This window comes from Lagopus leucura, unplaced genomic scaffold (genome assembly GCF_019238085.1).
Source record: "Lagopus leucura isolate 7727_CA_CO unplaced genomic scaffold, USGS_WTPT01 Super-Scaffold_100001, whole genome shotgun sequence".
Taxonomy (NCBI): domain Eukaryota; kingdom Metazoa; phylum Chordata; class Aves; order Galliformes; family Phasianidae; genus Lagopus; species Lagopus leucura.
The window spans coordinates 2,217,985-2,233,577 of record NW_024962262.1 but is presented as its reverse complement, the minus strand read 5'-3'; the positions used below and the strand labels follow the sequence as shown (position 1 = coordinate 2,233,577).

The following is a 15,593-nucleotide window of genomic DNA, read 5'->3' as shown; positions in this document are numbered from 1 at the left end:
CACATAGATATATGGCTCTAAGTATTCTCAGTTCCTGATATTATGGCTCTAATATTCTCAGTTCCACTCAGTATTGTGATTTTTTATGCAGTTATTACAAAAATGGATTATATAAATGAAATTTGATTCTTGAGGTATCACTGACCATGTAGTACAGTCTTAAAACAAAATGTGTCACTTTTGGCATGTAGAAGTTTTCTTACTGTTATCTAACAATGTTTTGTAGGCCAAAGCCATGAACTTGTATGAGGCCTGCCTAACTCTGCTCCAGGTGTATTCAAAGAATAATCTAGGTCGACAACGGATAGATGTTACAGCAGAGGAAGACCAGTACCAGGATCTCCTTCTTATTATGGAGCTTCTCACTAATCTTCTATCAAAAGAATTCATTGATTTCAGTGATACAGGTATGGAGTACTTGGTAATTGCTGAGCTGTAATTTGTGTTAAACATGGGGCATGTGTTCAGTCAAGGTAAAGTGAAAAGTCTGTGCGTCTGCCTTGTTCTGTCATGTATGCACAACACAAAAATGCAAGACCAGATGTAGATTTTGTCCATTGACTAGACAACTCAGTGCTGTTAATACATGCTATTTGAGTCTGACATTGGATGTAAGATGCACTGAAAGTATTGTAAAAAAAATACAGTGAAACCAAAGACCGTGAGCGCTACCTTAATTTAATACCCAGCTATCAAATGCCTTGACAATTGCTGCTAACTTAACGTGAGAATGACAAAAGTAAGGTCATGTCCAGTTGCTGGGAAATATGGATTGTAACAGGAAGTAGAGAAACTTGTCAAATTCTCTATTACAGAGTTTGCTTCAGTAATTTGCCCAATTTATTTATCTTTGTGTTCATAACATTCATATAAATTATTAATGTACACTATCCAGAAATTTAAAGAAAGCATAGAAATGCTTGTAATATTTCGCTCAGTGTATTTATGCAAGTATGAAGCTGATATCATTAGAAACAAATGTAAGATTCTGTAATGGAAGGGCATTCTCAAAGTATCTGAAGTGTTCTGGCTTAGTATGTCATCTGGTACATGTGATTATGAAATGCCTCGTCCTTGTGAATATAAATATAGAGTGATGTGGCAGTCTCTACTCACTACGTTTCTATTTTAAAACAGTGCCTCGTGGTTTTGTTTGGGAAGAGGGTAATAGTCCTATCACTAAGAATGTCTTTATTAAAGTAATATACTCTTCAGTATACTTAGTCTGTATATAGTCTCTTCTGTAAAACATGTTTTTGTCTTTGCTACAGATGAAGTATTTAGAGGACACGAGCCTGGGCAAGCTACAAACAGAACTGTATCAGCTGCAGATGTTGTCTTATATGGGGTTAATCTAGTTCTGCCTCTAATGTCTCAGGATCTGCTGAAGGTAAATTTGCTCTTACATGCAACTGCTGGAATATGAAAGTTTTATAGTAGTGAATCCCAGAAATGGATTCTAAATTGCATTCTACTTAAGTTGAATCAGGGGAACAGTTTTGAAGCGTACCTCAGTTGTCTCCTCTTGACGTGCTTTGGTTCTCATCTGGTGGCACCTACTGAGCGTGAGAGCTGCATGCATTATAGATGAAACCAAGGCAAAGGACGTGCCCTCGGAGCACCCTGCTTGCACTCTAGCTGCTGAGAGGCTTTCTCCCCTCAGGGCTAGACTTGCTCACGTGGAAGTAAAACTCCATAACTTTGTATGGAGTGGATACTGGACAGCTGCCATCAACTTGAACTTGTAGCAGTCTGCTTCTGTTGCACCATGCTTTTTGCTAGTGTAGTTGTAGCCACTGATAACTGAAGTTATTGCCTATAATTGTCTTTTTTCAGGGCAAAGCATCAGACTTGTGTCTTTGTACAGCTGGAAATAATGCCAGGATAATGCTATGTGATTCTGAAACGATCTTGTTTTTCTTTTGGCAGTTTCCATCGCTGTGTAATCAATATTACAAACTAATCACTTTCATCTGTGAGATATTCCCTGAGAAAATCCCACAACTTCCAGAGGACCTCTTTAAGAGCCTAATGTACTCACTGGAGTTAGGGATGTCATCGTATCCTTTGTGGGGCTTGAGAGTGTTTAAAAGTCTGAGCTGCTTTTATAAGGACGTGTTAAGTCTTGATTCTTTTTCTTTGCATTGTTTCTTTTCCTATCAATTTCCGTACCTACAATTCTATATCCATAAACAACTCCTCTTCTGTGCCTCCTAGTGACTGAGAATCTCATGGTAGTGTCTATTGAGATTCCAGTATTAGCTGAATTTCCTGACTCGTGTTGCTTGAATGCAGTGTTTAAGTGGTTTAACGTGTAAGTTTTTTCTGGCAGCCATTCCTGCCTCCTCCATTACTTCACTTCAGAGTGTGTAACTTCATAAGCCTTCAGCTGGCATCCCAAAGCTGTTCCTGAATTAGTTTCTCAGCTGGTAATAGAAAACACTGCTGCTGTTCTCCTGGGCTGGCTCCAGAGCATTTCCTGTCATGTTGCCAATGGGCTCTCCCTCTTACAACAGGAGCACCATTTTCACTAATCTGTGGCACGTGTCAGACACAGATGAGCTTGAGCATAAGGGACTCTTTCTGAAAGTGTTATGTCAGAGAGGGTTGTGGTACTTCAGGGTGTGCAGCTAATAAAGGAAAGCAACAAAGACAGAGTTCCCTTTTTTCCCTTTTTTATATTTATTATTTTATTATTTTATTAACTGCTCTACAATACAAAGATAACTTAGAATATATAAGCATTGAAGTGTTTTCTAGTGACGCCACTGGGAAGTTTTGTTACAATTTCACTGAAATCTGGTGTTGATTCTTTAATGCTCGTTGCCAGAATGAGTTCTGAGGTTTGCCAGCTCTGTCTGGAGGCTGTAACACCGCTAGCAGAACAGTGTGCAAAAGCACAAGAAACAGATTCAGCCCTCTTTCTAGCAACAAGGCACTTTCTTAAGGTAAGAACAACTGTTTCATGTTACTTTGTGGGCTTTTTGTTGTTGTGTTGTAGTTGCTTTTTTGTGTTTTTTGTTTGTTTGTTTGTTGGTTGGTTGGTTGGTTGGTTTTTTGCATACAAGTGGTTTCAAGAGGCCAAATAGTGATACTGTCAGACTACATTAATGAGCATCATGCACAAATAGTAAGAGACAGAACTTGCAGTTGAAGAAGAGCATAGAGGATCAGGAACACTGACTGTATTAGAAAGAAGAGTAGGAACACAGAGAGGAAAATGACTTTTCAACATTCAACAAAAGATCTGAATACTTCAGAATTATTTATATTTATATATAAATATATATACTTCAGCAATTTATATTTTGTCTGTGCTCGGTACGTGAGTTCTTGAATGAATCTCAGTAGTTTCAGCAGTTAAATTTACTGTTAAGTGTGTCACAAAGCTTCCAGAATTGTGTGAAATGAAGGTAGGGTTAGAATACTAAAACAAGAGCATAATTGGGTACAGCAAAGAAAGGTAAATGCTGTCATTTGTTCAATGTACCCAATAAATTTTGCTTTTTCTTGGCAGTTTCCTTAAAGGACCACTCACTGTATTTCATTGAATTTCCAGGTTAGCAGGTAGCAGCCAGCTGGTAGCTCACTGATAATCAGGAACAAAGTGATTGGGGTACTTGCGTTCTGGACTCTGGATTTCAGTAGATCAGTTTTGCTTGATGTTTTCTTACCAATCCGACATTCAGACTGCTAGAGACTTCTCATTAAGAGTTTACATCAGCTAAGCTAAGAGTGTGAGAAACACCTTAAATAACTGTATTCATCATGTTAACATGGCTATCTGCCTTTTCTCTAAATGTTCCACTTAATTTTTTAAAATTGATCTTATTAATCCATTCCTTGTTTGTCTTTCTGTGAGAGAAAGGCTCTTGTGGGAGACTTTAAAACTTGAGGAACTTCATTCTTTCTCTGCTTTTGTTTTGTGATTTCAGATGGTCTTTGATATGCTGGTACTTCAGAAGCACAATACAGAAATGACAACTGCAGCAGGTGAAGCATTCTACACATTAGTGTGTTTGCATCAGGTATGATATAAACACTTCAGAACTCTGAAAACCACTCACTTTTTGATGGAGAATGGTTAATTACTGTGCATTTGGCAAACTGTAGCATCATTCAGGAGGTCTGCAGTCCAACTTCTTGCTTGAAATTGGCTAAATACCAAAGTCGGGTTGGCTCATTCAGGACTTTTTCCAACCGTGTCTTCAAAACCTCCAAGATAGGTGGTGCAGAGCCTCCAAGCAGCCCATTGAAAGCTTTGTTGTCTTTAAAACAGATGTACTTTCAGCACCTGTCTGACTATCTTGGTGGCCCTCCTTTAGATCAGTCACTGTTCTTCAACAATGGGAAATCCAAGGCTGGACACAGTATTCCATGTGTAATATGGAATGAGAGCTCTGTAAAGACAAATAATAAATACAGTCCTGTGTGCTGCTGACACTTCAGCAGCTCCACTGAAACCCTCTGATTCTTTATTCAGCAGAGCTGCTTCTCAAGCTCTCATTTCCCAGTCTGTATAGTTGCAGGGAGTTGGTCTGTTTCTACTGCAATTCTGGACACCCCGGTATAAGGCCCCTGGGCACTATTAAAACTGGCTTCCACGTGGATATGAACCATTAAACACAATCCTTTGGAGATGGACACATTTGATTTCATACAGCCATCAGTGTGTACCCAGTCTCCGCAGTCCTTCAAAGGCAATAGAGTGGCTGGCCTTGAAATAACAAACCTGTCAGCTTTGCTGGTCTTGAGAGCTGCATTGCGCAGGATCTCACCCGCCAGTCTCCTGAATAAGCTGAAATCTGCTTTCAGGATGTGCAGGGTCAGTACTCTCCTATTCTGCCCTCACTCTCTTAAGAATGCTGAACTCCACTATTTCACCATCTGCGCAGCCAAGGCTCTCATTAAGTACCACCTCCCTGCCCAGTACTTCCTTGTCTGTGAGTAGCAAATGCAGAAGAACCTTTGGCCAATCTGGCATGCAGGTGTCAGGGAGATTATCTCCTAAGAGTCTGTGACCCAAATTCTTCTCCAGTTGCTTAAAGATGACCTGGTGGTCCTCTATTCACCTGTTTAGGGGACTTGTAATAACTCACACCATGTCATCATCTTTACTGCCTCTTTATTCTGACCCACGAGCACTCAGCTAGACTGTTGCCTTGTCCATAAGACAGCATCCTTAATTTCCTTCTTTCACGTAAACAGCAACCTTCTGTGCTCTTCTCTGTCCAAAGAACCTCTCTGTCCATTAGAGCACTCCAGTTATATCAGCTGTCCCACCACCTCTAAGTTTCTGCAGTGATCTTGCAGCTCTGCATCTGTTCTTACTGTTTGTTTCCAAGGCTGAATGTATTTCTTCTTAGACATTTGACAACTTCAGGCTGTTTTATCCTTCTTGATGAACACTCTTAGATCTATTACTGCCTCACGTTCTTAGTGCTGCTGATCACCATTCCCACTTGTCTACAAGTTGTTACCACTGTCCCCCAACATGCTCTTGAAAGCCCTTCTTGCCAGGTTGACAAGCCTTTGACAGAGGTGTTCTTAAGCCACTTTTCCATATGAATCTCCTGTCTGGTTAGCAGCACTCATCCCACGTAAAGGGACAAGTGAGCATGTTAGATAAAAAGAGCCAGGAGCCTGGTACTCCCTGAACAGCAGTCAGTTTGCTGCTCTTAAAACCTTCAGGCTTTCCTTCACTATCCTAATCACGTTTAATGTGCTTCTTTGTCTTCTGCTGCTGTTCAAGTGGGGAAACTCTTAGGAATTTAAGCTGTCTGTCCCAGGGAAGGGAATCCAGAGAGAGGGAGAAGTGTGGAGGGAAATGGCGTACTGAATGTGGGGCAGCTGTGAAGGGAGAGAAGCTCAGTTCATAGAACTGAGCATATGCTAAGAGCCAGAAAGAACTTTGAGCGGAGTGCTTGAAGTTTCAGCCTGTTCTGGTTCAAAGTCTTTATCTGGTTTAGAGAAAGGTGGGAGGCCGCAAGTCCATAGCAGCCCCTGGTATGCCAGTTGGTGGAGTCGGTGGGGAGATACTACTGAGGGTTTTCAGTCACAGCCTTAATTCTGGATTTTGTCTTGACAAGAGAAGTTGTATATATTGTGGCTTTGGATATTTTTATTTTTGAATTAATGAGACTCGCGTTTGTTTAACAGGCTGAATATTCAGAGTTAGTTGAAACCTTACTATCAACTCAGCAAGATCCAGTAATCTACCAGCGATTAGCAGATGCCTTCAACAAGCTTACTGCAAGCAGCACTCCTCCTACACTGGACCGTAAGCAGAAGATGGCCTTCTTAAAGAGTTTAGAAGAATTTATGGCAAATGTTGGTGGACTTCTCTGTGTAAAATAAACAACAAAACTCTATGCCTAATTTAGACCCTTTCTGCAAAATGCACTGAGAAACGCTGAATGCTGACTAAATCTTGTACCTGTCTCTGGGTTCTTTGCAGCCATCTCAGATTCGAGAGAGTCTGGAAGTTTGAACATACATAACACAGTGGAATAGGAGAGGTCAACTTCGAATCAGCTTCTGCTATTACGTGTTAGCTGCAATCTGTCATACTTGTGTGTGGGAGAGAATGAACAGAAAATGAGAATTTAATTTTTTTTCCATATATGTGCAAACAGATATGGGCACAATGAAAAATAAATTCAGTGCCTTTTTCCCCACTGGTTTAAAATGAGTGTCCAGATAAACGTGCAGATTTCTTTTCTATCCAGAATTATGTTAGAGTGTGATGCGAATACATAAAAAGCTCTAAACAGTTTAGCTGATTTTAAGCTTTATTTTTTTCCTCTCTAAAGTTTGAGTTTGGTGTTCCAATGGGGAGAAAAAAAGAATGGTGTTTTAACTTGTGTTTTGTTTTGTTTTTCTAGATCAACCTGACATTGCATGTTTCTGTAATGCAGGTTTTTACATTATGTTCTGCTGCCTAAAGTTCAGAAGAAAAAAAGGTGTATATTTTTGTTCCCCTAAAATGAACTTTAGGATCTGCAGCCATTTCATTGCCTTAATTTAAAAGAAAAAAAACTTCATATACTTACAGAACTTAAGGCAAGATTTGACTCTTCAGAGTTGGTTTAGGATGTTGGCATTAAGCTGCCGTGTGCCTGTTGCAGCCCTTCACACAGACAGGTGTCATTTTGGAGTTGAGTGTGATGCAGGGTTCACGCGTAGTTTTACTTTCAGCATCGGTTTGATTCACGTCCAGGCTACGCGCAACTGCGATGTATTTCTACACTGAGCTCTTTGCTCAAGCAATAACAACTCAAAAGGTCTAAATTGCTGACTTACAGACCTTTCAAAGTTGGGGCATTAGCTAAAACACTTGTGCTAGAACAGTGGTAGCAAACCCTTTGACTCGAGGCCGTGCTTACTTGACTCTGGTCAAGAAAGGTAACTGGGATGTGCAGTGCTGTGGGGGATTTGGGTTTTGCTGAATGTAGCTCCGCCTCTGTAGAGCCATCCCAGCTGCTCTGCTCTTGCTCATTTTTTGTCAGCACTTCAGTGGTTATGACAGCAGAACAGCAGAGTTTAGTGGACCAACAAGGAAGAGTAGCACACGAACACAAAAGCGAAGCCTGTTTTGTCTCCAGTCATGAGCCTGAGAAAACTGAAGCAAACACAAATGTTGCGCGCCGAGTAAAATCGGTTTTAGTGGAAATGGAGGCAGAAGTTGGCCCTTTTGTTTAACACCTCTGCTAGATTGTTGTTGAACATTTCCCATATTTTTTGAATTTCTGTAGAATGTACAGTGCACACCTTTGTGTGGCTATGTACAGCATCATGTTTGCAACTCAGTGCCATCCTTCAGCTGTTCATCTCATAATTAGTCACAATAGCCAGAATGTTGAAAAGACAAATCTGTAATACTGTGCTATAAGTGATCTAAGACTTTATTTCTCAGTTAAATCCACACCTCTCTCAAGTGAGGACCCCCAAGGCCAAAAAAGCCATCTCTTCATTGCACATTTATCTTAATTTATGTGAAAGCTGGGCCCGGTCAGATTTACGCATGAGAAAGTGACCATAAAACTTACTAGATCATATACGTTCCCTGTGAGTGTTTTATTTCCAACATAATTTGGATATTTTTTTACAACAGGAGGGATGTTGCACTCTATTTTTCCCTGAAGCTGTAGTGCTTTCCTTCAAAAAAAATACCCCCAAAAACTCCTGACTGTGTACTTGCTCAAATGATAACGATCCCAGCAGATTGATCTTTTTTAATTAGCTTGGTTTTTTTGCTATGATTCTGAAACTGCTTCTGGTGTTTCTCTGAACCTGTATGTTGCACAGGGTGACTGGGGGCATCAAAGCCTGTGAACAGAAGGAGCTCAAAGAGCTGCTGCTGGTTCGTCACAATGTAGATGATGCCAAATATGTAGGCCAATGCCTTCAAAGAGATTGTGGCAAATCATACCTTCAACTTATTTGGATCTGACTGGATAATCAATGCTCCTCTACAACTAGCTGTGCCACTGTCACTTTTTAAAAGCTGTTTCAATATTCAGAAATATAACTGCACATGTGTGACATTATCATAAGTATTATAAGTGATTGGGATACAAATGAAGTTAGTATTCAGAACAAATTCACGTGCATACCCATTACTTTCTACTCAGGCCCGCTGTATTGTAACAAGTGCTGATGCACGCCTTAGTTTGTCTATCAAGACCTGCTAAAGTATGAAGATTTACTTTCAAAAACACATTTTGAAGATAGTTTAAAACTTTTGTTTATCCCTCTATTTAAAATTGATGTTATGTTAAAGGGAAACTGTCCCAGAGAGCGCTTTGTGTGATTTTTGTGCTTAATGTTATGTGGAACAACGCTGTTCTTTTTAATTTTTCTTCTGCTCTTGTCTGTTCAGCGTGGATCTTTCGTTGCCAGACGATTTTTCTTTCAGAGCACGTGCAAAGATGTCTCCACTTAGTGACACTCATGAAATTCCCAGAACGTTTTTCAACGATGAGTTCTCTGAATTCATACCCCTGGCTGGGTGGCTACTTCTGCCTAAACTATTTTGCTTGTATATCCCTTCCTCAACCCCAGCAAAAACAAAACACCGCATCCAGTTGCTGTGAGCGTGTATTGTTCGTTCAAGTCCTCAGAACAGCGCCAAGGACGGCTTTCAGCGCACCTTGAGAGCTGGCTCCAAGTAATGGTCCTGAAATAGCGATAGCATCACTGCATTGATTTTCCATTCAGCATACAAAGGGAGTAGTAGTTTTGAAAAGGCACTTGTTTCTTGAAAGAAAACATCCAAAAAGGGCATGTCAAACTGAATTGCAAATGCTGCATGATGTAATTGTAACAAACTTTATTTGTCTAGGCATAATATTGCAAGAACAGATTACTGCTCCTATGTTTTTCTTCTGAGGGTAGAAATCCAGTAGCTTCTTTCCCATTTTTCCAGCCCTTCCCCATCATCATAGCTATTTTTAATGCTACCACAGTAACTTTCTGTTGTTCAGCCTATAGATTCTGATGCTGGCAAGCATGACTATCTGCTTGGGTCGTGAAATTCAAGACTTTGAAAGCACAGACACGTGGGCAGGGAGAAGTGAACTGCATTACACCTCTGCTTTCATGCGCATAATGCCTTAACTACCTTTGCCGGGTTACCACAAGAATCTGCTACATCTTATTGCCCCCAGGTTTGTGTTTCGCTGTTCAGAGATAAAGGGCTCACGGTTTTCCTCAGGAACGAGAAACTTGTTTTCTCAGCATGTCCAAATCCTACGAGTTCAACGAGAGGGGTTTGAAGCTGGAGCATCTCTTTGATAGTGCATTGCACTTGGTAAAACCCCGATGTTTACCTGGGTAAATCCCGTTGTATTTAAGCCATGTAGTTTTAGAAAATAAGCTTGCTTGGAGTAGTCAGTTGTCCATTTAAAATTTAATTCTTTAAGAGGTAATGTAAATTCTAACTTGTGATCCATGAAAACTATTACAAAGAGACAATTGCAGCATTTCTTTTATAAGACTCTTCAAGTAATTTCAGTTAAATAATTACATAAGAGGGGTGTTCTTTACGGAAGTAGCTTGATGAATATAAGCGCAGGAGTAGGAGCCAGGCTCCTCTAATTTTGTATCAGTTTTTCCACTGGGTCCTCTGAGGCCGTTGGCACGTCGCTAAATCTGTGTCTTTGTAAAAACAGCGATGGTACCTACCTACCTCACAGGGGTGTTGTGAGGGTTAGCTTATGCCTATAAAATGCATTGAGGATCGGAAATGCTATGTAAATATTAAATATTTTAATTTTAGTTTTGCGAGGTGTAAGATTTACTGTCATGAAAACAGGAGGTTTTTGTAATTATAAAGCCGTCGAGGCAGCGGCAGAACGGTGTTCTACAAGAATGGTCCACTGCAGTCCAGTGCTGCTGGCTGTCTGCAGTGGCTGCCTCAGTTACAGTGGTGGCTCCTTCTTCTAAGACGCGATTCCCCACCGCGGTGCCTCGGTTCTGCTCTAAATAGAAAAAACAGGAGGAGGACAGTTGTTAGGTATCCAGGCTTTGGTGCTGCTGCTTCTCTCAAGTGCTTCTCGTGGTGGTAGGTTTATTGCCTTTTTTTTTATGCTTTTTTGCAATGAACAAACATGAATTGTCTCTCCCACGTCTCTCAAGTTTCTCCCACTGTCACTCGAGTTCTGCTCAGTGTAACTAGAGCCTGGTGGCAGTGATTAACACACAAAGAGCCAGCCCTCCAAAACCTCTACATTGCTTCTAGTATAAAATCGTGCCCTCGGCAGTACATGAGATTAAAGCTCCCTAGCACAGATGATGAAGCAAATGGTGTGATTTGCTGTAGAGCCTTAAGCAGCCACCTGTCTTAAAAAAATTAAGAAAACAAAAAGCAATGTGAGATTTACTGGGGCTCAAGCGACTGAGAAATAAGATGTCCCTGGCCTGCCCTCCTCCTCGGTGAGTTAAAGCAAGTGCTGCTTTTTCATTTCGTCCCATTTCCTATCCTGCTTTTCATGTTCCTTGAGGCCATTATAAAAGACTGGGAAGGCTCTCCCAGCCTCAGTGGAAGATCATGCTCGTGCACTTTTCCATCTATTACTGCTCGATATTTGAAAATGATTTTAAAAAGCAAACATACGGCCAAGCTTTCTAATAACACTGCTCAGCGTGTTTGAATCTCTCACTGAACAATTCTAAATTTTATAATGAAGAAAAAATCCCCTTTTATTTGTTCTCTTTGTGCAAAATGAGGAACGTCCATGCAGTAACCATGCAGCTTTAAGGCAATAAATGCTAGGACTGCTGGCAATCAAACGTGTAAATATTTAAATGTACAAGTCAGTACTATGTTGAGTTTATATATCATGAAAAGCAGGGATTGAAGCGCTAGTTAATTTCATGTCTTGTTTTACCTGTACAGTTGACGGTACAAAGTTGCATAGACATATTTCATAGTTTATTGCAATGAACCTTGGGAAGCAGCTATGTAGTCAGGCTGAATTTTCAGTTTTGAAGTGAAAACTCCGTATTTTTAAGATCCGTTAACAGGAGGAGGATCAAAATGTTTTCCCCTGAGAGCTTTTATTTTGTTTTGGCCACGTGTGATGTGTGTGTTATTGTTTATCACATTCCGAAGTCCCACCTACGTTGAACCCCTGAACTATTTCACTTGTGATCCTTCCTTATGGCAGGAGCCAGCAGAGGGCCATTAGGGAACTGGGAGCTAAGCACCAGCAGGGGCTGTGTGAACGAGCAGGCCCTTGGTTCAAGTTGCTGGAGAAAATTCAGGTTAATATCAGCACTTATGGGCATGAGTTCCAACACAAAGAACCATGGTGGGTGTGGGTGTGTGAGGGACGCAGCGCACGGGAGTGCCAGAGAGGTCCTAGAAGTGGCTGGGAACATAAGAACAAATTTACCTTCCCCCTCTCAAAAGAAACAATGTGACTTTTCAGGCCTGCTGGTAGTGTCTGTATTCCCAGAAGGAAGGCTGATTTCTGGCTCTCATATTTTGCGTGTAGATTTAATTTAAACAGTTCTGAGGATGTGTGGCATGGAAATGTTCGCCAAACTCGTGTCTGTTCCCATGTAAATTACATCCAACTGTATGCTACTTTATGTGTTTTGGAAAAGCTTGGTTACAGGCAGCAGCTCCTAATGTTCTGTAATGTGATTATGTTTGGGAAAACTACAGCTGTGCTGTTCTGTTCCCCTCTTCCTCTCACGCATTCACATTGGTTTTTTAAGGAAGAAAAATTCTCGAAGCCTGGAAGTAAAGCTCCGTGACAGCTGTGGTGTTGGCAGCTCGCTGTAACCTCGGCCGTTATGTATCACTGCAATTGCACTGGTTTCTAAAGTTCAGTTATTGCAACCATACCTTGATATTGGCCTGCTTTAGTTCAGTGACTCTTCTGGTGAAGGACAGGAACATCAAAGGTAATTTTGAGCAAGTCCCTGAGAACAGCTGGCAAAGTCCCTGAGAGCAGCAGCACATCCAACAGCCTTGCGTGTAGAAAATGGAACTATTTTACCTTAAATACGAGGTCTGGAATAAACTTGAATGATTTGGGTACAAAACCTTTACTCATGTTTGTTTGTGGAAATGTATTTTTTCCTTTAAGAAATTTCCATGTGCTTCAGTTGTGTTTGAAGTTAGTGGCTGGTTTATTTGGTTTTCCCTCCTGATGGCCGTTAACTCTTAAAAAGGCTGCTGGAGCAGTTTGGCTGCTGAGCAGAGGAGGAGGTCTGGGAGTGGGCATGAGGAGTAGGAAGTAAAACGTTGCAGCCTTTTATAGGGATAAGAAAGAAAAATCACGCTACTCTGTAAGAAGAAAAGCAAGTTCACAGTGCACGTGTCAACATCTCATTACCCGGTGTCATCCCACAAGGGTCAGTAAATGCTGCCCTCCCAGCAGCGTGGGGTTGTTTTGGAATTGTGTGGTACGACACCATTAGCGTGAGGTTTGCTAATTATATAATGGAATCTTTTTTATTTGGGAAGCATTTCAGGCAAATAATCTCCAGCAAACACCAAAGTACCCATCTTGTGCTGTGTAACCACCATTCTTTCTGCTCCTATCTCCGAATCTCATGGCACAACCGTTCTCACCTTAAACCTATCAGCTGTTACCAGATTGATTTTGCTGATCCCACGTTGTCTTTGCAAGTCCAAAGAAGGTAGCAGCTTTGTGTGATGCGTTCCCTTTCCCTTCCCATTGATGTCTGTCTCGCCACTCGTGACTGGTTTGCTGTAACTCATTGCTGTGGATTTCACAGTTTGGGTTCATGATGTATTCAGGTCGCTCCCGATCTGTCACCGTGCTGTTTACCACAGACTCACCAGTGCTTGACTTGAAAGGTTCCTCCATAATCGGCGATAAGTTGGCAAGACATTGCCTTTAGTTTTAGTACCGTGCCAATACCTGTAGTGCTGCTTTGCTCCACGATGCTTGCTGTAACAGAAACCAAAGCCCATCGCCACACTTTGGAGTCTTTAGGAAGACACTGATGTCCTCTCACGAGACCAGCACTCCTCTGGGGAAGGCTGGCATTCTGCCACTGTAAGGAGAGACTGTTCCGAAGTACTTTCTGCCTGCTTGTAGGCTGTTATGCACTTTCATGGTTTAACAAACTACTGTTAAAAATGTACTGTAACATGGAATTTTGATAAGCGCACATGTATGTAAACATTTCACTCAGCCTCAGGAAAGCTGGAAAAATTAGATACCTGTTTTGTATCTCGGTTGTTTGTTACCTACATCCTTGGAAATGGACAGATAATGTCTAGATGCTGTGAGTGTAGCTGTTGTGTGAGATACTGGTGTGGTCTGTAGGAGGAGGACGGTGTCATTTGAATCTAGGGACTGAGAGAATGGTGTCCTCTTATTTTGCTGAAACATACATACACAAAATCTGAATTGGACCTGCAAAAGCAGTGATAAACCCCATTTACTGTTCAGGAAAAATATGTGTTCTGTCATAAAAGCTTGTTTCTGTTTTCTTCCTTCTCCTTAAGAAGCGTATGTGAAATAAGTATGGAGGTATGCGTAGGACAAACTGTAAAACCGCTGCTGTACATAATGTTTGCTACTTGACTGCATTTTCTGTTCTACTTTAATTTTACTGGTTTTGCTAAATATATTTTATATATTTTCCTTCCTGCTTCTTGTGATGGCAGAGTGATTGCATCTTTTGGGGGGGGAACAAAAATGAATGTGAGAAGGCCCTGGCCACAAAGATCCATCAAGTTAGGATGTCAGTATATATATCTCATAACTTCTGTTGAGAGAGAGCACAGCACAAACTGGGGACGATGTGGCACAGTAAAATCAATTGATATATAAAAAGTACAGAGGTAATGGTCATCCCGTTTCAGGGTGGGGGGTTGTTTTGTTGTTTGTTTGATTTTGTTGTTTTTTAAATGGATGCTTCCCTGTGTGACCTACTGCATGAACCTGCATTAGCAGCGGGTTGGAGTGGATGACATCCAGAGGTCCCTGCCAGCCCCTACAATTCTGTCATCATCTAAAATCCATTTAAAACATCAGCACCGTTAGATTTCTCCCAAATGCTTTTCCATCTGAGGTCTGTAGCCCTCTTTGTGGCCCATGAATTATGTGCAAGGGCTCTACAAGGTCTGATAAAAGAGAAGTCATCGTGATCACATGCAATATTTGCACATCCATGAGAGAGAACTGAGAGTCCATAAATGGGCTGAGGTTGAAACCTCCTTCCTACTGCACTGAAAATTCAGAGGATGACTGAGAGCTCCTAGAAGGCCGACAGTAACCTGTGCTGCGGGGACCAGGTGATGTACACTGAGTACCCCACTGGTAGAGCATGCTGTGTTTTGTGTCTGCATCACTAGAAGCAGTCCATCTATATTTAAGTACTGCGTGCTTGGTTGTCTTCCAACTGAAATGTGCACTTGGTTTGCCAGTGCTAAAAACATCCATGTTTTTGGGAAAATAGCTGTTAAGCATGACTTCCATCAGTAAAGACAAAATATGGTGGACTATAAAATAAGCCCAAACGTGAAAACACAAAATCCTGATTAGCAGCAAGTGGCTATTGCTTTCCAGTGTATAAATTGTTTTTTAAAAACTGCTGTGTGCTTTGGTCCTGAGCTGCTCCAACACAAAGCACTTGCTGATGTGTCAGTGAAGCAGCAGTGGTCTGAATGGTCAGACAGAAGTCTCAGGGATGTCCACATCACTGTGTTTCCAAGAAAACTGTGACTGACAGGGCAGGGGTAGATAGCTTACCTTTGGGCAACTTCTGCAAAAAAAGGATTAAGAAACAACAAAGCATACACAATAATTATATTGTAGGGTTCACATGACTGGTGTTCCCACACTGGTGGCTGGTTTGCTCTCATGTCCCCAGAGAAGCAGTTCTGAAAGACATAACCAGTTTTCCTTTGCAAAGGATCATTCCAGCATCTCTGCTTTCCTGCCACCATCACCTATCACAGGTTCAAGCAGCTCCAAGCAGTGCCTTACAGCAAAGCCAAAAGGCTGCTGCCTGCCCGCCCCCAGGCCTGCAGAGCTGTGCGTGATTCTGTGACCCTTTGGAAAGGAGGAGCCATCGGTGGCAGCAGGGTCTGGTGCTCCAGG

General features: G+C 41.5%; 1 protein-coding gene across 3 annotated transcripts in view; it reads left to right on the top strand.

The window, feature by feature from the left end:
* The window catches only part of XPO4 (exportin 4), a 78,310-nt gene extending 64,170 nt beyond the window's left edge, over positions 1-14,140 (top strand). For all 3 annotated transcript variants that reach the window (XM_042867138.1, XM_042867139.1, XM_042867140.1), the window contains exons 18-23: positions 227-407; positions 1,272-1,390; positions 1,930-2,060; positions 2,831-2,948; positions 3,936-4,028; positions 6,160-14,140. In XM_042867138.1, the coding sequence (XP_042723072.1) occupies positions 227-407; positions 1,272-1,390; positions 1,930-2,060; positions 2,831-2,948; positions 3,936-4,028; positions 6,160-6,357 (840 nt within the window). In that variant the 3' untranslated portion in view covers positions 6,358-14,140. The remainder of the gene's footprint in view (positions 1-226; positions 408-1,271; positions 1,391-1,929; positions 2,061-2,830; positions 2,949-3,935; positions 4,029-6,159) is intronic.
* The last annotated feature ends 1,453 nt before the right edge of the window (positions 14,141-15,593 follow it).